Source organism: Caretta caretta, chromosome 27, assembly GCF_965140235.1.
Source record: "Caretta caretta isolate rCarCar2 chromosome 27, rCarCar1.hap1, whole genome shotgun sequence".
Classification (NCBI taxonomy): domain Eukaryota; kingdom Metazoa; phylum Chordata; order Testudines; family Cheloniidae; genus Caretta; species Caretta caretta.
This window is the reverse complement of record NC_134232.1, coordinates 768,728-794,076: the sequence shown is the minus strand read 5'-3', so window position 1 is coordinate 794,076 and position 25,349 is coordinate 768,728. Positions and strand designations below refer to the sequence as shown.

At 65.2% G+C, this 25,349-nt stretch overlaps 1 protein-coding gene across 2 annotated transcripts in view; it reads left to right on the top strand.

The window, feature by feature from the left end:
- The window catches only part of ITGA2B (integrin subunit alpha 2b), a 63,435-nt gene that overhangs the window by 1,264 nt on the left and 36,822 nt on the right, over positions 1 to 25,349 (top strand). For both annotated transcript variants that reach the window (XM_048829684.2, XM_075123551.1), the window contains exons 2-17: positions 2,461 to 2,591; positions 4,385 to 4,482; positions 5,030 to 5,195; positions 14,550 to 14,599; positions 15,042 to 15,087; positions 15,628 to 15,753; positions 16,219 to 16,266; positions 17,004 to 17,047; positions 17,337 to 17,396; positions 20,419 to 20,471; positions 21,393 to 21,604; positions 22,164 to 22,337; positions 23,195 to 23,240; positions 23,646 to 23,744; positions 23,897 to 23,952; positions 24,686 to 24,837. In XM_048829684.2, coding sequence (XP_048685641.2) covers positions 2,461 to 2,591; positions 4,385 to 4,482; positions 5,030 to 5,195; positions 14,550 to 14,599; positions 15,042 to 15,087; positions 15,628 to 15,753; positions 16,219 to 16,266; positions 17,004 to 17,047; positions 17,337 to 17,396; positions 20,419 to 20,471; positions 21,393 to 21,604; positions 22,164 to 22,337; positions 23,195 to 23,240; positions 23,646 to 23,744; positions 23,897 to 23,952; positions 24,686 to 24,837 — 1,561 coding nt within the window. The remainder of the gene's footprint in view (positions 1 to 2,460; positions 2,592 to 4,384; positions 4,483 to 5,029; positions 5,196 to 14,549; positions 14,600 to 15,041; positions 15,088 to 15,627; positions 15,754 to 16,218; positions 16,267 to 17,003; positions 17,048 to 17,336; positions 17,397 to 20,418; positions 20,472 to 21,392; positions 21,605 to 22,163; positions 22,338 to 23,194; positions 23,241 to 23,645; positions 23,745 to 23,896; positions 23,953 to 24,685; positions 24,838 to 25,349) is intronic.

Genomic DNA, 25,349 nt, shown 5'->3' with positions numbered 1-25,349 from the left:
AACTGGGAGGAGTGGTAGATACGCTGGAGGGGAGGGATAGGATACAGAAGGACCTAGACAAATTGGAGGATTGGGCCAAAAGAAATCTGATGAGGTTCAATAAGGATAAGTGCAGGGTCCTGCACTTAGGACGGAAGAACCCAATGCACAGCTACAGACTAGGGACCGAATGGCTAGGCAGCAGTTCTGCGGAAAAGGACCTAGGGGTGACAGTGGACGAGAAGCTGGATATGAGTCAGCAGTGTGCCAAGAAGGCCAATGGCATTTTGGGATGTATAAGTAGGGGCATAGCGAGCAGATCGAGGGACGTGATCGTTCCCCTCTATTCGACATTGGTGAGGCCTCATCTGGAGTACTGTGTCCAGTTTTGGGCCCCACACTTCAAGAAGGATGTGGATAAATTGGAGAGAGTCCAGCGAAGGGCAACAAAAATGATTAGGGGTTTGGAACACATGAGTTATGAGGAGAGGCTGATGGAGCTGGGATTGTTTAGCCTGCAGAAGAGAAGAATGAGGGGGGATTTGATAGCTGCTTTCAACTACCTGAAAGGGGGTTCCAAAGAGGATGGATCTAGACTGTTCTCAGTGGTAGCAGATGACAGGACAAGGAGTAATGGTCTCAAGTTGCAGTGGGGGAGGTTTAGATTGGATATTAGGAAAAACTTTTTCACTAAGAGGGTGGTGAAACACTGGAATGCGTTACCTAGGGAGGTGGTGGAATCTCCTTCCTTAGAGGTTTTTAAGGTCAGGCTTGACAAAGCCCTGGCTGGGATGATTTAACTGGGAATTGGTCCTGCTTCGAGCAGGGGGTTGGACTAGATGACCTTCTGGGGTCCCTTCCAACCCTGATATTCTATGATTCTATGATTCTATGATTCTATGGGGTGCCGATGAGCCTAGTTCCCTTTGGAGCCTGGTAGGAGGGAAAACAGCACAATAAAGACAATGGATTTCAGGAGGGCACTTTAGCAAACTCAAGGAGTTGGCCGGTAAGATCCCCCGGGAAGCAGGTCTAAGGGGAAAAGCAGTCCAATTTATCGCTCCCCTCACCTCCCTCCTGCTTCCCGGCACACTGGACTGGCTCCCACGCTCTGCCCCCCAGGATCATGTCCACGCTCCCTATTCCCCCCCAACCCCATGCTCCAGCCTTCCCCAGTAAGCTGGCAAACTGCAAGCGCACAGACCAGCCCCCCACCCCCAGCCCCCCGACTGCCTCCTTTTCCCCCCAGGGGTTTCTCCTGCTGTGAAATTCTCCTGCCCAAAGACCTACACCACTGTGGCCAGCAGCCCAGCTGCCCCTGTGTGTGCTTGTGTGCACGTGTGCATAGGTGTGCATGTGAAGTGTGCACACACATGGAGTGTGATGCACGTGTGCACACGGGGGTTGTGTGTGTGCGCACGTCTAACACTGAGCCCCCTGCCCTTTGCCTCCTACCACGCACGCTGCTGACAAGGTCCCGGCAGGCGTGGGGCTCACCGGGCTCGGAGCAGGGGCCTGGCCCAGGGCAGGGACCCCGGGGGCAGTTTGCTCAGTGGCCAAGCAGCCTGGGAGGTGTCAGGGGTCCCTGGGGCCGAGGGGCAGATCGGAGGGTCATGTCATCCAAGGGGCCAAGGAGACCCCTGGGAGCTGACAGGAGCTGGCCCGGCTCTGGGGCTCCGCCTGCCCCATGAGCAGGTGACGGGGCAGCTGGGACAATCCAAGGGGTGACCTTCCCAGTGGCTTGGCCCCACCAGCTCTCTGGGGCTCGGGGCAAAGCCAGGTCGCCTGGCTCCATCCACCAGTGGGGGAGGGAATGGCCCAGCTAGTGCCCCCAGTGGGGGAGGGCAGGCGAGGACGGCACTGGGGCTGCAGTGGGGTGAGGTGTTGGGCTGACCCTCTGCCCAGGGGGTCCACAGGAACGGCTGTCCCCTGGGAGGGTGCCAGGCTCTGAGCGGGCGGGCTGCGGTGCTCCCCCTCCCGTGCCATGTCGCTCTGGCCCCAGGGCTGGGCTGGGCCAGGGGGTGAGACTGGCAGGGCCCCCCCAGCGTCTATGCCAGGCACCTGTGGGCATTGCCCAGACGCTGCTGCAGACGCAGACCCAGTGGATTAGGCCCCTGACTCCTGGCTGGCTCAGTCCGTCTGAGGAGCTGAGCCTGGACCCCGCTGCCAATGTCCTTCATCCCCCGATTGTCTGAGGCTGCCCCCCTTCCTGTCCCCTCCACCAGGTGGCGCTGCATTGCTCTGTCAAACAGCAGCCAAGTCCCACCCCAGAGGGGGCTGCATTGCAGTGGGGGTGGGGGGTGACAGGACTCTGCGGGGCTCTGAGACCGAAGGCACCGGGATCTGGGGGGGGAGGGCTGCAGGATGAGGAGCCGGGCCAGCTCACATCCCAAAGCCACCCTCCATGCAGGCCCCCGGAGCCCAGTCTGCTCCCGCCCGCACCAGGGGTCCTGCCCTGACAGCCTCCCCCTGTGCCCATAGCATGAGTGTGGTGGTGGGCGCGCCCCGGGCCAACACCTCGCAGCCCGGCGTGGTGGAGGCTGGAGCTGTGTACTTGTGCCCCTGGGCGCCCGGCGGGACCCAATGCAGCATCATAGAGTTTGATCCGAAAGGTGAGTGAGCCAGAGCCGGCCGAGAGGGCAGCTTGGGGTAAACAGGGGGTGTTAGTTACTGTGGGCCAGAGGGGGGCTGGGGGGAAGGTGGGTCTCGGGGGGAGGTAGGGACCCCAGGATAACATGGGTGCAGGGTGGGTGGGGCGGGTTTTGGATTGGGGGGGTAGGGACCCCGGGGTGAGGTGGGGGGGTGGGTTGTGGTTCGGGGCGAGGTAGGGACCCCGGGCTGAGGTGGGGATGGTGGGATGGGTTTTGGTTTGGGGGTTAGGGATCCCGGGGTGGGTGGGGCAGGTTGTGGATCAGGGGTGTAGGGACTCTAGGGTGGCAGTGGGTGGGGTGGGTTTTGGATTGGGGGGGTAGGGACCCAAGGGTGAGGTGGGGGGGGGTTGTGGTTCGGGGCAAGGTAGGGACCCCGGGGTGAGGTGGGGATGGTGGGACAGGTTGTGGATTGGGGGGTTAGGGACCCCGGGGTGAGGTGGGGCAGGTTGTGGGTCAGGGGGGTAGGGACTCCTGGGTGGGGGGGCTGGTTGTACATCGGGGAGGGGTAGGGACCCTGAGGTGGGGGAGGCGGCTTGTGGATCAGGGAGGGGTAGGGACCCTGGGGTGAGGTGGGGGTTAGGGAGGGTTCTGGGGGGCAGCGACCCCGGGGTGAGGTGGGGACGGGTGGAACAGGTTGTGGATTGGGGGGTAGGGAGCCCGTGGTGGGTGGGGCAGGTTGTGGGGCAGGGAGGCAGGGACTCCTGGGTGGGGATAGAGAGGCAGGTTGTAGATTGGGGAGGGGTAGGGACCCCGGGGTGAGGTGGGGAGGGTGGGGGGGTGGGTTGTGGATCGGGGCGGGATAGGGACCCCGGGGTGAGGTGGGGGTTAGGGAGGGTTCGGGGGGGGTTGGATCTGGGGGGTAGGGACCCTGGGGTCGGGTGGGGGGGGTCAGTGGTGGATCGGGGCACGGTAGGGACCCCGGGGTGAGGTGGGGAGGGTGGGGGGGTGGGTTGTGGATCGGGGCGGGATAGGGACCCCGGGGTGAGGTGGGGGTTAGGGAGGGTTCGGGGGGTTTTGGATCTGGGGGGTAGGGACCCCGGGGTCGGGTGGGGGGGGTCAGTTGTGGATCGGGGCGCGGTAGGGACCCCGGGGTGAGGTGGGGGTTAGGGAGGGTTCGGGGGGTTTTGGATCTGGGGGGTAGGGACCCCGGGGTCGGGTGGGGGGGGTCAGTTGTGGATCGGGGCGGGATAGGGACCCCGGGGTGAGGTGGGGGTTAGGGAGGGTTCGGGGGGTTTTGGATCTGGGGGGTAGGGACCCTGGGGTCGGGTGGGGGGGGTCAGTGGTGGATCGGGGCGCGGTAGGGACCCCGGGGTGAGGTGGGGAGGGTGGGGGGGTGGGTTGTGGATCGGGGCGGGATAGGGACCCCGGGGTGAGGTGGGGGTTAGGTAGGGTTCGGGGGGGGTTGGATCTGGGGGGTAGGGACCCTGGGGTCGGGTGGGGGGGGTCAGTTGTGGATCGGGGCGGGATAGGGACCCCGGGGTGAGGTGGGGAGGGTGGGGGGGTGGGTTGTGGATCGGGGCGGGATAGGGACCCCGGGGTGAGGTGGGGGTTAGGGAGGGTTCGGGGGGTTTTGGATCTGGGGGGTAGGGACCCCGGGGTCGGGTGGGGGGGGTCAGTTGTGGATCGGGGCGGGATAGGGACCCCGGGGTGAGGTGGGGGCAGGTGGGGTGTGTTGGGGATCCGGGGGGGGGGCGTTCCCGGGTGTTTTTCCCACAGTTGCACCGCAGTCTGTGCTGACCTGCCCGTCCCCCCAGGGGACCAGGCCGAGAGCAAGGGATTGCTCCAGCTGAAGACCTACAAGTCTCACCAGTGGTTCGGGGCGTCTGTGAACAGCTGGGACGGCAACGTTGTGGTGGGTGCCCCGGGCGCAGCCCCTGCCCCTGCCCGTGCCCACACAGCCTGGCAACCGCCTGGCGATCGGCCGCCTTGGGGAGCTGCGCTGGGTCGGGCTGGGTGGGAGACCCCTGGCTGGGGGCGTCTCAGAGGGCAGGGAGTGACCCCGTCCCGCACTGGCCAGGAGGGGATGTGCTGAGATGAGGGGCTCAGCTGGGGCCCTGGCTGCCCCTGGCTCCCCAGAGCAGAGGGGTCTGGTTCTTCTCCCGATGCTCTCAGCCGCTGTGTCCTGGTAACCTGCTGCCGTGCTCTGCCCCAGAGGCAGCTGCATTTCAGTGCTGGGTCTGTCCCGCCCCGGGGAGACGAGGTGGAGATGTGGGCGCTGGTGGTTTGTTGTGGGTTGGACGGACGCTGGGGGTGGGGGGACAGGGCAGCAGGGGGAGCCCAGCCCAGGGGCGGGAGGTTCCAGGCCGTGCTGGGGGGCGCTGGGCCTGGCCAGGCGAGGGGCAGGTGAGCTGGGATTCCACCTGCAGCGGATGGCGCTGAGTGTCCGGTCGTCCTGCCAGGCCTGCGCCCCCCTGCAGCACTGGAATGTCTTCGAGGGCACGGCCCAGGCCACCCAGACGCCCGTGGGCACCTGCTTCGTGGCCACCGAGGGCCTGAGCCGCTTCACCGAATACGCGCCCTGCCGCTGCCACCACATGGAGGCCACGTACCTTCATAGGCGCTACAGTAAGTGACACCCCCCCCCGCGGCCACGCCGGTTCCCTGCCCCCGATGCCCCCCTCCTCCACGGCCAGGCCAGCTCTCCGCACCCCACCGCAGCCACGGCGCTTCGTTTTCGAGTGGTTGCTCGTGTCTGTCCACACCAGGTGGGCGTGCTCACCGCGGGCGCCGGTGCCGGAAGGTTTTCCCCTAGCCGCACCCGTGGGGGGGGCCCCCCGTGACCCCTGGAGCGGCGCCTGCCGGGCGCGGTATAAGGGGGGCTGCGCGCTCCCCCCACCCTCAGTTCCTCCCTGCCGCCAGCAAAGGGCGTCGGAACTGCTCTGCTCCGGGGGGTGAAGCTCGTCCCCAGAGCCGTTGGTTCAGGTTAGTACGAACTGTAGTTCGTTAGCTGTTCAGTTTAGTCAGTCAGTGAGCCCGGGCCGGGGCATGCCCCGCGCCCCGGGGTTTACGTCGTGCGGCTCTCGCAGGCGTTCTATGCCAAAGACTGTCTGCACTGCTTGGGAGAAGCCCATATCAGCAAAAGGTGCAAGATTTGCAAGTCGTTTAAGCCTCGGACCAAAAGAGAAAGGGACGTTAGGCTCCGGGCCATCCTGATGGAGTCGGCGCTGACCCCGACTCCGGCGTGCCGCTCCGAACCGGTACCTGGCACCGCGGCATCGGCACGCGGCGACCCTCCGGGGCCAGGCCTGGTCGGCACCGCACCCCACCCACAGGGCACACCGAGAGGGCCAGGAAGACTCCCTCTTTGCAGCGGCACCGAGGGAAGTCAGGGAGAGAGGCTAGGCCCATGTCGGGCAGTCCCCGATCCCCACCGGGCCCCAGGCCTCCGTCTCACGTTGAGCGGAGTAGCCCAGCCCCTTTGGAACAGGCCTCTCCGGATGTCCGGATGCCGGCCACGCCTGAAGCCCTCCGGCTGGCCCGGGACATTATGTCCATGCCGGTACTCGGAGCGCCGCCGCTGGGATCTCTGCAGTCGCCTCCAGCCTGGTACCGGTCTCGGTCGAGGGAACGTTCCCGACGCTGATCACGGCCCAGCAATCGCTTGGGGCAGAGTCCAGGTGGATCGCCCTCAACGCCGACCAGACTGTCTGGCTGGGTTCCGTCGGGCCGGGACTCGCGGCACCGCTTGTCCTCAAGGAGTGAATATCTGCGGGACCGCAGCGGGCTTCGCCGTCGGTCCTCATCTCGGAGAGGGTACCGCAGTCAAACACGGCACAGTCATCGACCCCATTCCAGCTCGGACTCCCGCTCCAAATCTCTGCCAAGACATCGCAGCCCCGGTGTCGATCGCCAGTATTTTGCCATCGCGGGTCTGCTGGTCGAGGCCGTTCTCAGAGCAGCTGTTACCGCCGGTACCGGTCCTCCGTGTCGAGATCACGGTCCCGTGGCCATCGTAGCTCCTCCTGGTCCAGGGACAGCAGCAGATCTTACACCAGCCCGGTCTCCATTTGTAGCCATCCTTCGATGGGCCAGGCCAGGCAACCTGAACAGGTTTGCAGGGGCACCGAGCGTCGTGGCCGGCCCAATGGTACCAGTGGGCACCGTGGCCTCCGGCGCAGCCCCGGTGGGAGCTCACTCAGTGGCTGGAACTTCAGAGGCACCGTCGGCCTCCCTCTCCAGACCCCCGAGAAAGGAGTTGGTAGGACGTGCGTCCCCGGAGTCCAACCAGGTGGTGGACCCTCCGGTGCCGGCCGACACTCAGAGCTCTGCACCGGCCTCCTCGCCCTGCCCGGAGGAGGCGATTGCTGCCCGCCTCCCTACGTCCCGCAGGAGGACTTCAGGGCCCACCAAGAACTCTTAAAGCGGGTGGCAGCAAGCCTCCACCTCCAGGCAGAGGAGATGGAGGAGCCCTCAGACTCCCTGCTGTCCCCTTCGGCACCAGGCAGGGTGGCCTCGCCTCTCCATGAAGGGGTGGCTAAGATTTCAAATGCCCTGTGGCAAACACCAGCCTCGTTGGCCCCCATCTCTAAAAAGGCGGAACGCAAGTACTCTGTACCCGCTAAAGGGCATGAGTATTCGTATACCCACCCAGGGCCCAACTCCCTGGTGGTCAAGTCGGCCAACCATGGGGAACGTCTGGGTCAGTCAGCCCCGACCCCAAAGGACAAAGACTCTTGGAGGGGGGGAGGGATAGCTCAGTGGTTTGAGCATTGGCCTGCTAAACCCAAGGTTGTGAGTTCAATCCTTGAGAGGGCCATTTAGGGATTGGGGCAAAAATTGTGGCTTGGTCCTGCTTTGAGCAGGGGGTTGGACTAGATGACTCCTGAGGTCTCTTCCAACCCTGATATTCTATGATTCTATGACTGGACTCTTTGGGAGGGAAAGTTTATTCATTTCGAGCTTCCAGTTACAAGTGGCAAACCATCAGGCTCTCCTGGGGCTGTACGAATTCAATCTGTGGGGCTCCCTGCCCAAGTTTGAGGACTCCCTTCAGAGGCGCGATAGGAAGGAATTCAAGGTGCTAGTGGAGGAAGGGGCAGCGGCCCCTAGGGCGCCCTGCAGGCAGCCTCGGATGCTGAGGACACGGCCGCACGATCAGTGGCCTCCGTGGTGCGCATGAGACGGGCGTCGTGGCTCCTGCTCTCTGGGCTGTCCAGCGAGGCGCAGATTGCCATGCAGGATCCCCTGTTTGATGGGAAAGCTCTGTTTGCGGAGGAAACAGATACAAGGCTGCATGGCATGAAAGACTCCCGCACGACCCTCCAGACTCGGGGCCTCTATGTCCTGGCTCCAGCAAAACCTAAGTTCAAGCCGCAGCAGACTCCCACCCAGGCCGCCCTCCCGAAGTACAAGGCCTCCCATAAGAAGCAGCGGGAGACGCCCTCAGAGGCAGTCTCGGCCTGCCCTCCAGCCTGGGTCCTCCAAGGGCAAGCAGGCGGGGAAAAGGCATTTTTGACAGGACAGTCTGGGGCACCCCGCCAGTCCTCATCAGGGATCCACCCCCAATAAAGCTACCCTTCTCCAACCGGTTGTGTGCTTTCCTCCTGGAGTGGTCGCGGCTGACCTCGGACCGATGGGTCCTCAACACCATCTCCCGGGGTTACGCCCTCCAGTTTACTTCCTCCCCGCCCAACCACCCCCTGCCCCCGTCCCCTTTGTGGGATCCCTCGCATGAAGCTCTGCTCTAGCAGGAGGTGGGGCGGCTCCTAGGTCTAGGAGCGATAGAGGCGGAGCCCGAGGAGTTCATGGGCAAGGGGTTCTACTCCCGGTATTTCCTTATCCCGAAGGTCAAAGGGGGCCTCAGGCCCATCATGAACCTCTGAAGTCTGAACCAGTACATGGTGAAGCTCATGTTCCGCATGGTCTCCCTGGCCTCCATCATCCCCTCCCTGGATCCCGGGGACTGGTACGCTGCCCTCGATCTGCAGGACGCGTACTTACGCATCCACATATTCGAGGGGCACAGGTGCTTTCTCCATTTCGTGGTGGGGCAGAATCACTACCAATTCGTGGTCCTACCGTTTGGTCTGTCCACTGCCCCCAGGGTCTTTACAAAATGCATGTCGGTGCTAGCAGCCTACCTCAGATGGCGGGGGGGTCCAGATATTTCCCTATCTGGACAGCTGGCTTGTCAGGTGAGGGATCACGTGGCACCCCTCCTGTCCACATGCACCACCTTGGACCTGTTGGTAACAACACCAAGTCCACATTAGTCCCGGTCCAACACATAGGGTTTATGGGGGTGCTTCTGGACGCAGCGTTGGCCAGGGCCTCTCTCCCGCCAGATTTGAGACCCTGAAAACTCTCATTGACTCGGTCACAAGGTTCCCGGTGACAACAGCCAGGGTTTGCCTACAACTCTTGGCTCACATGTTGGCGTGCACGTACGTGGTCCGTTACGCCAGACTCAGGATGAGGCCCCTCCAGCTCTGGTTGGCCTCGAAGTTCTCCCAGGCCATGGACAGGATGGACAAGGTCCTCACTGTGCCAGACTCTGTGATCACCTCCTTACGGTGGTTGTCCGCCCCAAACAACATGCTCCAAGAGGTCCCGTTCAGGGACAGGGCCCTATCGTTGGAGCTGGTGGCCGATGCGTCGGACCTGGGTTGAGGGTCCCATGTGGGGAACTTTCAGACCCAAGGCCTGTGGTCGGCTCAAGACCTGACCCTACATATAAACGTCAAGGAGCTCAGGGTGGTGCAGCTGGCGTTTGTGGCCTTCCGCTTGCACCTGGAGGGCAGGGTGGTCAGGGTCCTCACAGACAACACGGCCTCGATGTTCTGTATCAACAGGCAAGGCGGGGCCCGATCCTCTGCCCTCTGCCGCGAAGCCCTCAGGCTGTGGGATTTCTGTACAGCCCACGACACCCACCTGAAGGCCTTCCACCTATGGGGTGTCCGGAATGAGAAGGCAGATCGCTTGAGCAGGGACCTTTTCTCGCAACACGAGAGGTCCCTCCACCCAGAAGTGGCTCACCAGCTCTTCCGAAGGTGGGGAACTCCCCAGGTGGACCGATTTGCGACTCGGCAGAACCGGCGATGCCCCCGGTTCTGCTCCGAGGGGGCCTGGGGTGGGGCGCTATCTCCGATACCTTTACCCTGTCCTGGTCAGGCCAGTTTCTCTACACCTTTCCCCCGCTCCCTCTAATCAGCAGGGTCCTGGAGAAGATAAAGACGGACAAGGCCCGGGTCGTCCTGATTGCCCTGGCGTGGCCCAGGCAGAATTGGTTCGGGACCCACACGGGCCTGGCAGTAGCTCCGTCCTTGCCACTCCGCCTGGACCTGCTCTCTCAGGACCAGGGCCGCCTCCTGCACCCCAACCTGGCGACTCTTCGCCTCGCGGCGTGGCTCCTCAGTGGTTAGGTGGAGCAGAAAGTTCGTGCTCAGAGCAAGTTCAGTGTGTCCTCCTCGAAAGTAGTCGGCCCGCCACTCGCCGCGCTTATTTGGCGAAGTGGTCCCGGTTTTCTAGGTGGGAGGTGGACCAGGGTGTCTTCCCGGTGGGTGTCCTGATCCAGCTTATCCTTGATTACCTCCTCCACCTGAGGGCCCAGGGCCTGGCACCCTCGTCAGTCAGGGTACATTTGGCAGGCATATCGTCCTTCCATCCCCCGGTGCAAGGGCACGCGGTATTTTCCCATGCTATGACTGGCTGGTTCCTTAAGGGTTTGGACCTTTTTTTCCTGTATTCTAGACCCCCGGTCCTGCACTGGGACCTAAACCTGGTGCTGGCTCGTCTCACGAGGCCCCCATTTGAACCACTGGCCATGTGCTCCTCGTCCCACCTCTTGAGGAAGGTGGCCTTCCTGGTTGCAATCACGTCAGCCAGGCGAGTCTAGGAGCTCAGGGCCCTGACCTCCAAGCCGCCGTACATGGTCTTTCATAAAGACAGGGTCCAGCTCCACCCACACCCCGCGTTCCTCCCTGAAGCGGTCTCCGCCTACCACATGGGTCAGGACATTTTTCTGCCGGTCCTCTGCCCCAAGCCCCACGCGTCCAGTGAGGAGCACTGTCTCCACATGCTCGATGTGTGGCGGGCTCTAGCTTTCTACCTCGAGCGGACCAAGCCGTTCAGAAAGTCCTCGCAGCCGTTTGTCGCCTCGGCCGAGCGCGCGAGGGGCCAGCCGATTTCCACTCAGCTGCTTTCCCATCGGATCACTTCGTGCACCCGCTCCTGTTATGAGCTGGCAGGTGTCCCCCCGCCACTGATTGTGAGGGCTCATTCAACTCGGGCACAGGCCTCGTTGGCTGCCTTCATGGCCCACGTCCCCATCCAGGACATCTGTAGGGCCGTCACATGGTCTTTGGTTCACACGTTCACCTCGCACTATGCGATCGTCTCCCAGGCCAGGGATGATGCCGGGTCCGGCAGGGCTGTGCTCCGTCCCGGGAACTTGTGAACTCCTCCCGCTCCCACAGTATAGCTTGGAATCACCTACTGAGGACTAGACGTGAGCAGTCACTCGAAGAAGAAACGCCAGTTACCTTTTCCGTAAGTGGTGTTCTTCGCGATGTGTTGCTCACGTCTATTCCGCACCCCGCCCTCCTTCCCCTGTCGGAGTTGTCCGGCAAGAAGGAACTGAGGGTGTGGGGGAGCGCTTAGCTCCCCGGATACCGCCCCACGGAGGCGCCACTCCAGGGGTCGCGGGGGGCGCTCCCCCCTACGGGTACGGCGAGGGGAAAAACTTCCGGCACTGGTTCCCGTGGCGAGCACACACACCTGGTGTGGAATAGACGTGAGCAACACATCCCGAAGAACACCACTTATGGAAAAGGTACTGTCTTTTCCCTGCCCCAACACCCACCTCCCCCACAGACCCCCCCGGCTCTCTGCACCCCCCCCGGCAGCCACGCCGGCTCCCTGCACCCGCCCCCCCAGCCACAACTGTTCCCTGCCCCCAATGCCCCCATCCCCCACAGCCACGCGGACTCCCTGCACCCCCCCGCAGCCACGCCAGCTCCCTGCACCCCCCCCGCAGCCACACCAGCTCCCTGCCCCCAATGCCCCCATCCCCCACAGCCACACGGACTCCCTGCACCCCCCCATAGCCACGCCAGCTTCCTGCCCCCAATGCTCCCATCCCCCACAGCCACGCCAGCTCCCTGCACCACCCCCCTGCAACCACGTCTGTTCCTTGCCCCCAATGCCTCCCTCCCCCACAGCCACGCCAGCTCCCTGCACCCCCCCGCAGCCACGCCAGCCCCCTGCCCCCAATGCCCCCATCCCCCACAGCCACGCCAGCTCCCTGCACCCCCCCGCAGCCACGCCAGCCCCCTGCCCCCAATGCCCCCATCCCCCACAGCCACGCCAGCTCCCTGCACCCCCCCGCAGCCACGCCAGCCCCCTGCCCCCAATGCCCCCATCCCCCACAGCCACGCCAGCTCCCTGCACCCCCACCGCAGCCACGTCTGTTCCTTGCCCCCAATGCCTCCCTCCTCCACAACCGCCGGTTCCCTGCCTCCGACACCCCCTCCCCACACAGTCACACCAGCTCCAGGCTCCCCCGGCCTCAGGTAAAATGGCACTCTGGGAGAACTTGCCTTTTGGTGTCCCTGGCCCCCGTGGCCATGGCATCCCTCCATTGCCCCTGGCCCCCATGAGCTCCCCGGGCTCCCCACCCTCCCTTCCCTCCCAACCCCTGCATTGTGCCCCCTTCGCCCCTGCCTGCTTCTGCTCCGGCACCCCAATCCCTACACCCCCTTCCCTCCCAATCCCTGCCCCCTCCTGCGCCCCAATCCCTTGACTCCTGCCCCCTCTTGTGCCCCTTCCCCCAGCACTGTGCCCCCTTTGCCCCTCACCCCAGCCCCTGCCCTGGGCCCCCTTTGCCCCTCACCCCAGCCCCTGCCCCCTGCCCTGGGCCCCCTTTGCCCCCACCCCAGCCCCTGCCCTGGGCCCCCTTTGCCCCTCATCCCAGTCCCTGCCCCCTGCACTGTGCCCCCTTTGCCCCTCACCCCAGTCCCTGCCCCCTGCACTGTGCCCCCTTTGCCCCTCACCCCAGCCCCTGCCCCCTGCCCTGGGCCCCTGCCCTGGGCCCCCTTTGCCCCTCACCCCAGTCCCTGCCCCCTGCACTGTGCCCCCTTTGCCCCTCACCCCAGCCCCTGCCCCCTGCCCCCTGCACTGTGCCCCCTTTGCCCCTCACCCTTGCATCCCGCTCCTGCACCCAAGTGGGGGGAACCTGACCTGGATTGCCCCCCCCCCGACTGCTGCCCCTTGGCCCGCGCAGTCCTGGGGGCTGGCAGGGGGGAGCGAGCCTGCGGGCTGGGTCGGGGGAGGGAGGCAGGGGCCTGGATGCAGGGAGCCCCGGTGTGTGTGTTGAGGGGAGTGTGGGGGGGATGGGGGTGTGAGTGTGTATGGGGGGTGCGTGAGTGTGTGTTGACGGGACTGTTGGTGGGTGTGGGTGGTTGTGTGTGTGTCTGTGTGTGGGAGTGGGGGTGTTTGGGGGTGTGTGGGGGTGTGTTGAGGGGAGTGTGGGTGTCTATGGGTGGGGGTGTTTGGGGGATATGGGGGTGTGTGTGGTTGTGGGTGTGTATGCGGGGGTGTGGAGGGTGTGTGTTGAGGGGAGTGTAGGTGTGTGGGGTGGGGGTGGGGTGGGGTGTGTATAGGTGTGTGGGGGTGTGTTGAGGGGAGTGTGGGTGTGGATGTTTGGGGGATATGGGGGTGTGTGTGGTTGGGGGTGTGTTGAGGGGAGTGTAGGTGTGTGTGGGTGTGGGTGTTTGGGGGATATGGGTGTGGGTGTGTATGGGGGGTTTGAGGGGGGGTGTTGAGGGGAGTGTAGGTGTGTGGGGTGGTGGGGGGGTGGGGTGTGTATGGGTGTGTGGGGGTGTGTTGAGGGGAGTGTGGGTGGGTGTGGGGGAGGTGTGTGGGGGGGTGTGGGGGGGTGTGGGGGGATGTGGGGGGGGGTGCTCTGTCTCTTTAAGCTCTCAGGGGCAGGAGCCTGGACTAGGGTTGTTCAGCCCCCAGCAGCTCAGACCCCCCCTCCCGGTGGAAATTGGGTAACGGGACCCCCCCCCCACAGAGCAGGCTGAGCACGTGGAGCTGGGGGGGCACCTGCCTCGGAGGCTGTTCTCCCAACTGCCCCCTGCGTGCGCCTGTGCCCCCCCATCTCGCGACAGCCATGCGCCTCGACACCCCCCCGCCAGTCCCCCCCCCGCTCAGCCCGTGGGGGGGGCGGTGCCCAAGGCCGATGCTGCTGCTCCTCTTGTGCCGACTCTCAGAGCCCCCGCTGTGGGGAGCTGGGGTGCGACACGCCCCCCGATCCCTCGCCCCCCAGGGCCCCCCCGGCTTCCCCCATGGCGTGGCTTGGGTGCTGTTCTCTCCCGCCCAGCCTTCCAGCCGAGCCCTCAGCCCCTTTGCAGTGAAGTAGCCACGCTCCCGTATACAGATGAGGAAACTGAGGCACAGAGTCCAGGGCCAGCCTGTCACTCTCAGCACCCACTGGGCACGGCTCCCCTTGTGGTACCCAGGCCAGGGAGCTCCCGGAGACCCCATGAGGGGCGGTGGCTGGATCCGGAGGCAGGGGGGCACTGGTGGCATCTGGGGGGCCCCTCACTCCCAGGCCCCCGCGCCTGCGGCGGGCTCAGCCCATGGGCCCCCCGGGGTCCCGCGCAGGGAGATTTCTGCCAAGGCCTTTGGGCCCCAGATGCACCCCGGGAAGGCCAAACCCAGGCGTCCGGCCGCCCCGTGGGCCCAGAAGCTCGCTCCCTGCAGAGCAGGCTGGCCGTGGGGCGCTGACCCATGGACGGACACCAGAGCAGCTGGCATCCCGCTGCTCGGGGGCAGATGAGTGGGTTGCCGGCCCGGTCTGGAGGCCGGGCTCTGCCCAGCAGAGATCACAGCCAAACTCTGCAGGGGCGACCCCCGACGTCCCTCAGCCCCCCTGCCCCAGGAGCGTGGCACTCACACGCCTCGTGCCCCTCTCCACAGCCTACGACAATCGGTACTGCCAGGTGGGCTTCAGCACCGCCATCACCCACGTGAGTACGGCCCGGGGCGCCCCGGCCAGCAGAGGCCCCTGGGGGTGGGGGTCCGGCGGGAGTGCCCCTGGAGGTGTGTGCGCGGGTGCCCCTGGGGGGGTGCATGCCCACGGGGGGGGTGTGCCCATGGGGGGTGTGCATGCCTGTGCCCATTGGGGGGGCTGTGCGTGCCCGTGAGGGGGGTGTGCCCAGTGGGGGGGGCTGTGCGTGCCCGTGGGGGGTGTGCCCAGTGGGGGGGCTGTGCGTGCCCGTGGGGGGTGTGCCCAGTGGGGTGTGTATGTGCGTGCCCATTGGGGGCTGTGCATGCTCGCGGGGGGTGTGTGCCCATGTGTGCCCATGGGGGGCATGCATGCCTGGGGGGGCGTGCATGCCTGGGGGGGGCGTGCCTGTGGGGGTGTCTCCGGGTGGGGTGCTCACTCAGGCCTGTCCTGTCCCCTTGCAGGCTGGCAGGCTGGTGCTGGGTGCCCCGGGAGGATACTACTTTGTGGGTAAGGGCTCTGGTTCCTGGGGGGCTCTGGGGGCTGTGGGGGGAGGGGGAGCCCGTTGCCCGTTGGCATGGCTGCCATCACCTCCGACGCTTCCATTGGAGCCATGGCAACGCTGACAGCGCCCGCCCCAGGGCTCCCCCTCAGCTGGGCTGCGGGCATCGCCCTGCCTGTGCCCAGGGGGCTGGAACGGACCCACCTGATCCACAGCCCCAGGCCCAACCTGTCCGTGGTGTCCCACTGTGGCCGGAAGAGGCTGCCCCCCCCTGGGTCTGTAGCTAGAACCCCCCGAGCTTGGAGCATCCCTCTCGGGCAACGAGCTGCCCACGGCACATAGGAAATGCCAAGCAGCCCCCGCCCCCCATGGGGACCCCCAGCCCCAGGAGCTGGCACGTGGGGCTGGCGAAGGGGGTGCTGTGGGGTGGGGGTGCAGGATGACCATGTTGGGCTTGGGCATCCTCCCTCTCTTACCATCCCTAGCCCCTGCCTACTCCATGCAGGGCCCCTGGTGCTGGCTCACGGGGGGCCTGGATGTTCCCCCAGGGCTGATCTACTCCGTCAATCTGTCGACAATCGTGTCCCACTTCCCTGGCAGCACCCTGCTCTGGTCCGTGGCCCCCGAGCAGGTCACGGAGGACATTAACTATGATTATGACGACGCCTACAGAGGTGAGCGCGGCCTCCCAAAGCAACCTGCCCGCCTCGTGGCTGGGCACGGGAGAGATTGACTCTCCCTGGTGCCAGCAGGGCCCTGGCACCATCCACATTGCCCTCAGTCTAACCACCAGACCCCACTTCCCTCCAGAGCTGGGGAGAGAACCCAGGAGTCCTGGCTCCCAGGCCCCAGCCCCCTTGAGCCAGGGAGAGAACTCAGGAGTCCTGGCTCCCAGCCCCCACCCCTGCTCTACCCCACTAGACCCCACTCCCCTCCAGAGCAGGGCGAGAACCCAGGAGTCCCGGCTCCCAGGCCCCCTGAGCCAGGGCGAGAACCCAGGAGTCCGGGCTCCCTGCCTTAAACCCACCTCCTGCTCTAACCACTGCCACCTCCTTGCCCTGGGTGCCAGTCGTTCTGCTCTGGGCGTGTGCGTCAGGCAGGGGCGTTCGAAGGGTTAACCCTGCTCCCTCTCTCTGCAGGGTACTCAGTGGCCGTGGGGGAGTTTGACGGGGACCCCACCACGCCAGGTAGGGGATTTGCCCTTGGCTTGTGTGATGCCCCCCCAACCCCTGAAGCTGCACAGGGCTCTGGGGCTGCCAACCGGGCTCCATGGGCAACAGTATGGAGCAGACTTGGCTCACCCACCCCAGCCGCACCCCTGGTGACCCCACCCCCACCCCTGCCTGCCCCCAGGGCACAGGGCTGGGAGCAGGGAGGGTGAGGGGCTCTTGCCACCTGCCACCCCCAGGCAAATGGGGCCTCTGCCCCCAGCAATGGCTTGGAGCCTGGGAGTCCATGCCACCAGGCCCCCCGCCCCACTCCCAAGTCCTCTTCCCGGCCGCCCCTCCCCGAGTCCCCCACCCACTGGGCTCCCCTGCCCCGGAGTCCCTGCCCGCCAGACCTGCCCCCCTGCTTGCTCATTGTCCCTGCCAGCTGGGCAGAGTCCTCCAGTCGAGGAGCTGTATCCGATTCTACCCCCCTCCCCGAGGGTGGGGGCTCCCCAGTCTTGCCCAGGGCACCCCACGTACCTGGCTTCCCGCTGCCCTGGTCGCTGCATAGGCAGCCAGCGCCAGCCCTTCGCGGAGAGGGGCAGCCCCTGTTCCTGTGCCCTCCACCCCCCCCGCCCGCCTGCCCCCTTCCGGCCCCCCATTGGGCTGGGGGGGCGCTGGGGCTTTGCCCTGGCTTTGGGACGGGGCACTCTGTGCCAGCGGCTCAGCACGCTCTGTCCCCGGGGGTCGCGGGGACTCTTGTGTTTCCCTCACAGAGTACGTTGTGGGCGTCCCCAACAAGAGAACGACCTGGGGGGTGGTGAGTATCGGGGGGGGCACCATTGGGAAGAGCTGCTTCCGTGCCTGGGTTGGGGGGGAGAGAGCAGCCCCCATCTCCCCGGTGCCTGGGGGGGGAGGGTGCAGCCCCATCTCCACGGTGCCCGGGGCGGGAGGGAACAACCCCCATCTCCTCAGCGCCCAGGGTGGGGGAGCAGCTCCCATCTCCCCAGTACCCAGGGGGGAAGGAAGCAGCCCCCATCTTCCCAGCACCCGGGTGGGGGGAGCAGCCCCCATCTCCCTCCTGACTGATTTGTTTCTCCCTGCGGCAGGTCGAGATCTTCCGGAGCAGGAAGTCTCTGGCGCTAGTACAGAGCATCCAGAGTGAGCAGGTACCTGCCCCCCTCCCCTACCCCCTGCCCCCACATCTACCCCCTTCCCTTTGCCCAACCCCCCACTGCCCCCATCACCCCTCCCCTCCTTCACCTCCCCCTGCCCCGCCCCACCCCACCCCAGCCTCGAAAGGCCCCACTCCCAGTCTCTCCCTGGGCTCCCCAAACTCTTGGGCTCCCAAAGCAGTGGGCTGCGGGTTGGGAGTGAGGGGCATGGTAGAGCTGGAGGGGAACCCCAACTATGCATACAATATGATGGGGGCTAATTTAGCTACAACTAATCAGGAGAAAGATCTTGGAGTCATCGTGGATAGTTCTCTGAAGACGTCCACGCAGTGTGCAGCGGCAGGCAAAAAAGCAAACAGGATGTTAGGAATCATTACAAAAGGGATAGAGAATAAGACGGAGAATATCTTATTGCCCTTGTATAAATCCATGGTACACCCACATCTTGAATACTGCATACAGATGTGGTCCCCTCATCTCAAAACAGATAGCCTGGCATTGGAAAAGGTTCAGAAAAGGGCAACTAAAATGATTAGGGGTTTGGAACAGGTCCCATTGAGGAGAGATTAAAGAGTCTCGGACTTTTCAGCTTGGAAAAGAGGAGGCTAAGGGAGGATATGATAGAGGTATATAAACTTATGAGTGGTGTGGAGAAAGTGAATAAGGAAAAGTTATTTACTTGTTCCCATAATATAAGAACTAGGGGCCACCAAATGAAATTAATGGGCAGCAGGTTTAAAACAAACAAAAGGAAGTTCTTCTTCACTCAGTGCACAGTCAACCTGTGGAACTCCTTGCCTGAGGAGGTTGTGAAGGCTACGACTATAACAGGGTTTAAAAGAGAACTGGATAAATTCATGGAGGTTAAGTCCATTCATGGCTATTGTCACGGAGTCCCTGGGCGATGCTCTGGAACTGCTCCCCATGAAGCCAGTCAGGACTCTGGGGCAGTCGCCTTTCTGGGAGCAGCCTGTCTTCAGGACACACAGCTCACACAGCTTCCACCTTCCTGGGTCTGACCTCGGAGCATTCAGCATCCTCTGCCCCTCCGTGCGCTTCCCACAGCGAGTCCGCTCAGGCGGGGCTCCTGGGGAATCCAGAGGGTCCTGCACCCCAACTTCGCAGTCAGACGTGACTCTCAGCCAGCCAGTAAAACAGAAGGTTTATTAGACGACAGGAACATGGTCTAAAACAGAGCTTGCAGGTGCAGAGAACGGGACCCCTCAGCTGGGTCCATTTTGGGGGGCAGTGAGCCAGACAACCACGTCTGCACTTCACTCCATGTCCCAGCCAGCCCCAAACTGAAAACTCTCTCCAGCCCCTCCTCCTCTGGGCTTTGTTCCTTTCCTGGGCCAGGAGGTCACCTGATTCCTTTGTTCTCCAACCCTTCAGCTCTCACCTTGCAGGGGGGGAAGGGCCCAGGCCATCAGTTGCCAGGAAATAGGGTGTCGGCCATTCTCTGTGTCCAGACCTCTGCCCACACCTGCCCTCTAGGGCTCTGCAATGATCATACACCCTTACTCCACCCCCTAGATACTTAAGAACTGCCTAGGGGAAACTGAGGCACCCCCACACTATTCAGAGGAAACATTAAGAACAGGCCCACTTCGTCACAGCTATTAGCCAGGATGGGTAAGGAATGGTGCCCCTAGCCTCTCTTTGTCAGAGGGTGGAGATGGATGGCAGGAGAGAGATCACCAGATCATTACCTGTTAGGTTCACTCCCTCTGGGGCACCTGGCATTGCCCACTGTTGGAAGACAGGATACTGGGCTGGATGGACCTTTGGTCTGACCCAGTATGGCCATTCTTATGTTCTTATGTTCTTATGGCTGTGCTAGCAGGGGCTCTGGGTCAGGAGTGAGGGGCATGGCAGAGCTGGGGGGACCCCAGGACTGGGTGAGCAGGAGGCTGCGGGTCAGGGGTGAGGGTCACAGCAGAGCTGTGGGTCAGGGTTGACAAGCAATGGCCAGCCCAGCGTGTCCCCTGCCCTCAGCCCCTGTTATACAGACAAAACTACACAGGATCGTTTCAGGGCACAAGACAAGACGTCACATTTATTATCGCACAATTTGATTTATGACCAATAACTAATATCTAATACCTATGTGTACACACACACACACACACACACACACACACACACACACACACACACACACACACACACACACACACACACACACACACACACGTTCTGCAGCTGCTGTATAGTTACCAGTCCCGAATGTAGCTTGAGTTCGTGGCTGGGGTCCGTCGCTTGTGGCGGCTCACTGGCCAGGAAAGCCGGGCACAAGGGAGGGCTGGGTCTGTGTGGGGCGTGCACCGATGCCCTTCCATGTTGGCAGCGGAATGTGACCCTCCAAAGTCTTCCATCTCCCCTGTCCTTTTCGTAGGCTTTAGTCTGAATCCAGAGTCGATCGGTCTTGCTGTGTCAGGCTGCCTCTGGGTCCGGTGTGAGTGATCCCCGTCAGCTGCAGACGTGACTTTCAGCCTGGGGCCTGGCTTTGGTGTTTCCTCAGTTGTACTTTTGTACTTTTCTTTTGAGGGTGTTCTCTTGCCATTGGTGTTTACACTTTATTTCATCAGGACAGGCTGGGACTGGAGGTTGATTCCATCACCCATCCGTCCCTCATTCCCACATCGGAACTACACCAGTCAGATTTCAGCCGGGTTTAGCGAAAGCGAAGGCTGCAGCAGGGTTTACAAACTGGACTGAGCATTTGACCATGGAGTTCGGGACACGTTGAAATGGAGTTTGGGTTACACCAGGGACGCGTGTGAGGAGCGGCAAACAGGGAGCAGAAGGTGCAATGTTGAGGCCGTGCAAGTTTCAGAGATTTAAGCAGCAATTGGATTGTGAAACTCAATTAGCCAGTTATTGGGGTAGCCGGTTTTATGAATGAATGTTGTTTCATTCGTAAAACTTTGCTTATGAAGTTATATTAATAAAGTGAACAATTAAAAACAATTTCATTGATCGGTTCTACGCCCCCACCCGCCCCCATGTCTTCCAGGTGGCGTCATACTTTGGTCACACGGTGGCTGTTGCTGATGTGAATGGCGATGGGTAAGGAGGAGGCTGGCGCTCGCTTGGCAGCCAGGGCGCTGAGCCCAAGTGTCCATGTCTGCCCCCAACCACTGCCTGGGGGGGGCACGGCCGTTCACTCAGCCCTCCCATCCTGGGCGCTGGCAGGGCAGGGGAGAGCCGGGCCGGGGCTGCTGGGCTCCATCACCCCCAGGAGCCTCTGTGCTCCGCTTTGCCCTTGCCTGTGGCACAGCCCTGTGGGGCCAGAGCCCCCTCCGGCCTCGTGTCTTCAGCACCAAGGGCCGGGGGCTCGGCTAGGAGCTCCAGGGTCCCCTCTGCCGGGGCCCTGGTGACGTGCTGGCCGTGGACTGTGCAGCTGGTGAATCCATGGGGCAGTCGCGGTGCCCTGAGGAGGGGGCAGAAGGGCTGAGTCCTGCCCCCGGCCGCTGGCAGGGCCTGTGCTCCGGGCCCCCCAGCCGGCCTGGTTGGTCTCCCCTCATCCCCCCACGTTGGCTTCTGCCGCCATCTGGTGCCCACTAGCCTGCACTGCTCCTGGCAGAGCCTGGTGCCCGGCAAGCAGGAGCAGGGGGCAGGAGTGGGCAGAGCCGCCCCAGCTCCCTCCGGGGCAAAACTGAGTCGAGGGGTAACCCCAGCCCCCAGCACAAGGCCCAGCTCAGCCCGGGAGGGAGCCTGGGCCCTGAGGGGACTGAGGCCGGACGGGCGGACGGACAGAGCTCAGGGGGTGTCTGTGTCCAGGAGCACCGACTCGTGTGAGCCCCAATGGCCCGATGCATCCCTCCAGCAGGGGGTGCTACACCTCCCACCCCCCGGGGGGCTGCCCCCATCCCGGCTGGCTGCACCCCCAGGCCATGGGATAATCCTTTCGGCCCGTCGGCCCCTGCGGCCTGGCGGGGAGGGGAGCCCAGAGCTCCTCCCCCTGCCATCTGCCCCCTTTGCCCCCAGGAAGGACGACGTTTTGGTGGGGGCGCCCCTCTACATGGAGCGCCGCTCCGACCGCAAGCTCTACGAGGTGGGGCGCGTCTACCTGTACATGCAGCGCCGGGGCCCCCACGCCTACAGGAACCCCTGGCAGACCCTGACCGGCACCGAGGTCTACGGCCGCTTCGGCACAGCCATTGCTCCTGTGGGGGACCTGGACCAGGACGGCTACGTCGGTAACGCCCAGCCGGGCCGCAGCCCCGGGTGCCAGCCCACTAGTGCTGCTGGCGAGGGAGCTGCTCCTGGTGGCTCTGGGCGGGGGGGGCTTTGGGTTGGCACAGAGACCCCTCCATGGGATATGAGACTGGCGGGGTCTGGGGCAGGGCACCTGGGGTGCCGATCAGCACAAGACTGAGTGCCGGGACCCGGTGGGACACCCTGGGGAGGTGTCTGGGCAGCCCAGCCACACACAGTAGCAGAGCTAGGAACAGTCCTGACTCTCAGCCCCCACCCCCAGCTCTAACCACTAGTCCCAACTCCTCCCCCAGAGCCAGAGATCGAACCCAGGCGTCCTGGCTCCCAGCCCCCTGCTCTAATCCACTGGACCCCCTCCCCTCCCCAAGCCGCGGATAGAACCCGCTCTGGGTCCCCTTCTGGTCGGTGTGTGATGCCTGGGGCCGGTCACTGCCTCAGTGGGTGGGATCCTGACCCTGGGGGTGAGGAGCGACTGGTGCCCAGGGCTCAGCTGCTCTGGCCGGGGCCCGGCTCGTGGGCCCTGCGGTCCTGTCCCCTCAGACGTGGCGGTGGGGGCTCCGTTCGCCGGGAGTGGCCGTGTGCTCATCTTCAGCGGACACAGCGAGGGGCTCCGGACGCCGGCCTCGCAGGTCCTGGAGAGCCCCTTCCCCGGCCGTGCCGCCTTCGGCTTCTCCGTGCGTGGCACCACCGACATCGACGCCAACGGGTACCCAGGTACAGCCGCCCTCACAGCCCCCCGGCTCCGGCCTGTGCCACCCCCGGCCCGCCAGGGTTACAGGCCTGGAGCTGGGCAGCGCCCATGGCCCGGACGCTTCAGGGAGGGAGATGAGCATGTGGGGAAGAAGGCTCGGCCTCCATCTGCCTGCCTTGCCCCTGAGCCCCCGCTCCCGTCCCGGGCGCTGCTCCCTGGGCCCCCCTCCCGTGCCAGGCTCTGCCCCTGGGCCCCCCTCTCATGCTGGGCGCTGCCCCTGGGCCCCCCTCTTGTGCCAGGCGCTGACCCCTGGGCCCCCCTCCCTTGCCAGCCGTTGCCCCTGGGCCCTCCTCCTGTCCCGGGCACTACTCCCTGGGCTCCCCTCCCGTGCCAGGCTCTGCCCCTGGGACACCCTCCCATGCCAGGCTCTGCCCCTGGGCCCCCCTCCCATGCCATGCGCTGCTCCCTGGGCCCCCCTCCCATGCTGGGCTCTGCCCCTGGGCCCCCCTCCCGTGTCGGGCGCTGCCCCTGGGCCCCCCTCCCGTGCCGGGTGCTGCCCCCTGGGCCCCCCTCCCGTGCCGGGTGCTGCCCCCTGGGCCCTCCTCCCGTGCCGGGCTCTGCCCCTGGGACCCCCTCCCGTGCCAGACGCTGCCTGCTTCCCCTTGGTCATCCCATGCTGGGTGCTGGCCCCTGGGGAATGCTGACCACCCTTCCCTAGCAAGGTGGGACGCTCTGGGCCCTGCAGGAGGTGTCCCCTGGGCTGGCTGGAGTGCTGGCTCCCTGCCCTGGCTCCTGCTGGCAGCTTTGTCAGACGGCTGAGCTGGCAGGATCCTGTGCCCGCCCCGTGCAGCCCAGTGTGACCCTTGGCTTGTGCCCCCAGATGTGCTGGTCGGGGCGTTCGGCGCCAGCAAGGTGGCCGCGTACAGGTGAGTGCCCAGGGCTGGCTGGACAGGGGGTGGGTGAGTCCCCAGGGGCCGCGACTCCCGGGCTGCGTCCCTGTGCACACGAGCTGCACCCAGAGCCAGCAGCACTGAAGTCCGTAGGAGCTGCTGCCCCCAGGGTCGGGGCCCGAAGCCCTGGCTAGGGCTGGGCAGGGTCAGTAACGTGGTGCCCAGCACAGACCCAGCCCCTCCTCCCTGTCAGCCGCCCTTGCCTTGGGGATAACAGAGCTTCTCTGACGGGCCAGGCTTCCGGCCTTGGGGCTGTTGCTTCTCGCAGCTGGGCTGGGCCTCGCTCTTACCCCGGGGCTGGCGTTGCCCCTCACTGCCAGCCCCGGCATTACAAAGCCAGCGCCATTCCCCCGGGTTTGACTGGCTTGGTGGTGCCCGCAGAGCCCAGCCCGTGGTGGTGGCCAGTAGCCAGCTGTTAGTGCCAGATGTGCTGAACCCCGAGGAGAAGACCTGCAACGTCTTCGGGACCCCTGTCAGCTGGTGAGCAAAGGGGGCATGGGGGGCCGTGTTCAGGGCGGGCGCAGGGCTGGGGGGGGGGGCTGAGGGCCTGGGAGTTGCTGGCTCTGCCCCCCGGGCCCCTCCCACACCAATGCCTGGCAAAGCCCTCACCAGCCTGTGTCGTTCCCCGGCAGCTTCCCCATCCAGCTGTGTGTGGGCGTCTCGGGGAAGAGCCTCCCAGAGAGAATCAGTGAGTGCCAGTGGGGAAGCCAGGGGGCGGTGGGGCTGGGGCCCAGCGGGGGCCAGGGGACGGTGGGGCTGGAGGCCAGGAGGCAGCGGGACCGGGGGCCAGGGGTGTGGCAGGAGGCAGCGGGGCCGGGTGCTAGGGGGCCGGTGGGGCCGGGGGCCAGGGGTGTGGCGTGGCCGGGGGCCAGGAGGCAGTGGGGCCGGGGGCCATGGGTGTGGTGGGGCCGGGGGCCAGGGGTGTGGCGGGGCCGGGGTGTGGCGGGGCAGGGGCCAGGGGTGTGGCGGGGCAGGGGTGTGGAGTGGCCGGGGGCCAGGAGGCAGTGGGGCCGGGGGCCAGGGGTGTGGCGGGGCCGGGGGCCAGGGGTGTGGCGGGGCAGGGGTGTGGCGGGGCCGGGGGCCAGGAGGCAGTGGGGCCGGGGGCCAAGGGTGTGGCGGGGCCGGGGGCCAGGGGTGTGGCGGGGCCGGGGGCCAAGGGTGTGGCGGGGCCGGGGGCCAGGGGTGTGGCGGGGTAGGGGTGTGGCGGGGCCGGGGGCCAGGAGGCGGCGGGGCCGGGGGCCAGGGGTGTGGCGGGGCAGGGGTGTGGCGGGGCCAGGGGCCAGAGGGGCGGCGGGGCCGGGGGCGTTGTGGGGCCGGGGGCCAGAGGCTAGCACAGGCCCTGGGGCTGGGAGCCTGGTGACAAGGGGCACGGCAGCCTCCCTCCCCTGCTGGCCCCTCCTCCCCGACCCTCTGCTCCCCAGGGCTGGCCGCCGACCTGCAGCTGGACCGGCTGAAGCCGAAGTTGGGGCGAAGGGTCTGGGAGCTGCAGACGCGCCAGGCGGGCCAGAGCCTGGAGCTGCAGCTGTCGAGGGAGGCACCATTCACCTGCCAGAACCTCACAGCCTACCTGCGGGTACGGGGCGCGGGGGGCTCAGGGCGGGGGCTGCTCCGTAGCCAGGGTCCCTGCGGGCGCCCCAGGGCAGTTCCTGGCTGATCCCTCTCAGGGGCACGGCCCAGGTCTCACGCAAGCCACCGTCAGGGCCAGCCCCCGATCCCGCTCCGCCGTGGCCACTGAGCCCCTGGGCCCAGCCTCCGGCAGCCCTGAGTTGTGCTTGCGGGTCCGGCTGAGCCGGGCTCCTGGGGCCAGCGCACCCCAGCGGGGGTTACGGGCCCATCGGGGTGATTGGTCGCCTGGCCCAGCCCGGGACACCCCAGGGCCGGGGCACAGAGCTGGGGTTAGAGCCTCGGCTGGGTGCGTCGTCCCAGAGCACGGCACCAGGCAGGCTGCAGTGACCCCTTGGTGGGCTCCAGCTCTGACCTCCACACCCGGCCCCATGGCTCCAGCTCCAGCCCTGGCCCGGGCTCTGCCCCATGGCCTGCTGGCGCTCTGACCCACGGGTGGTTTCAGCCAGCTCCTCAGCGCCT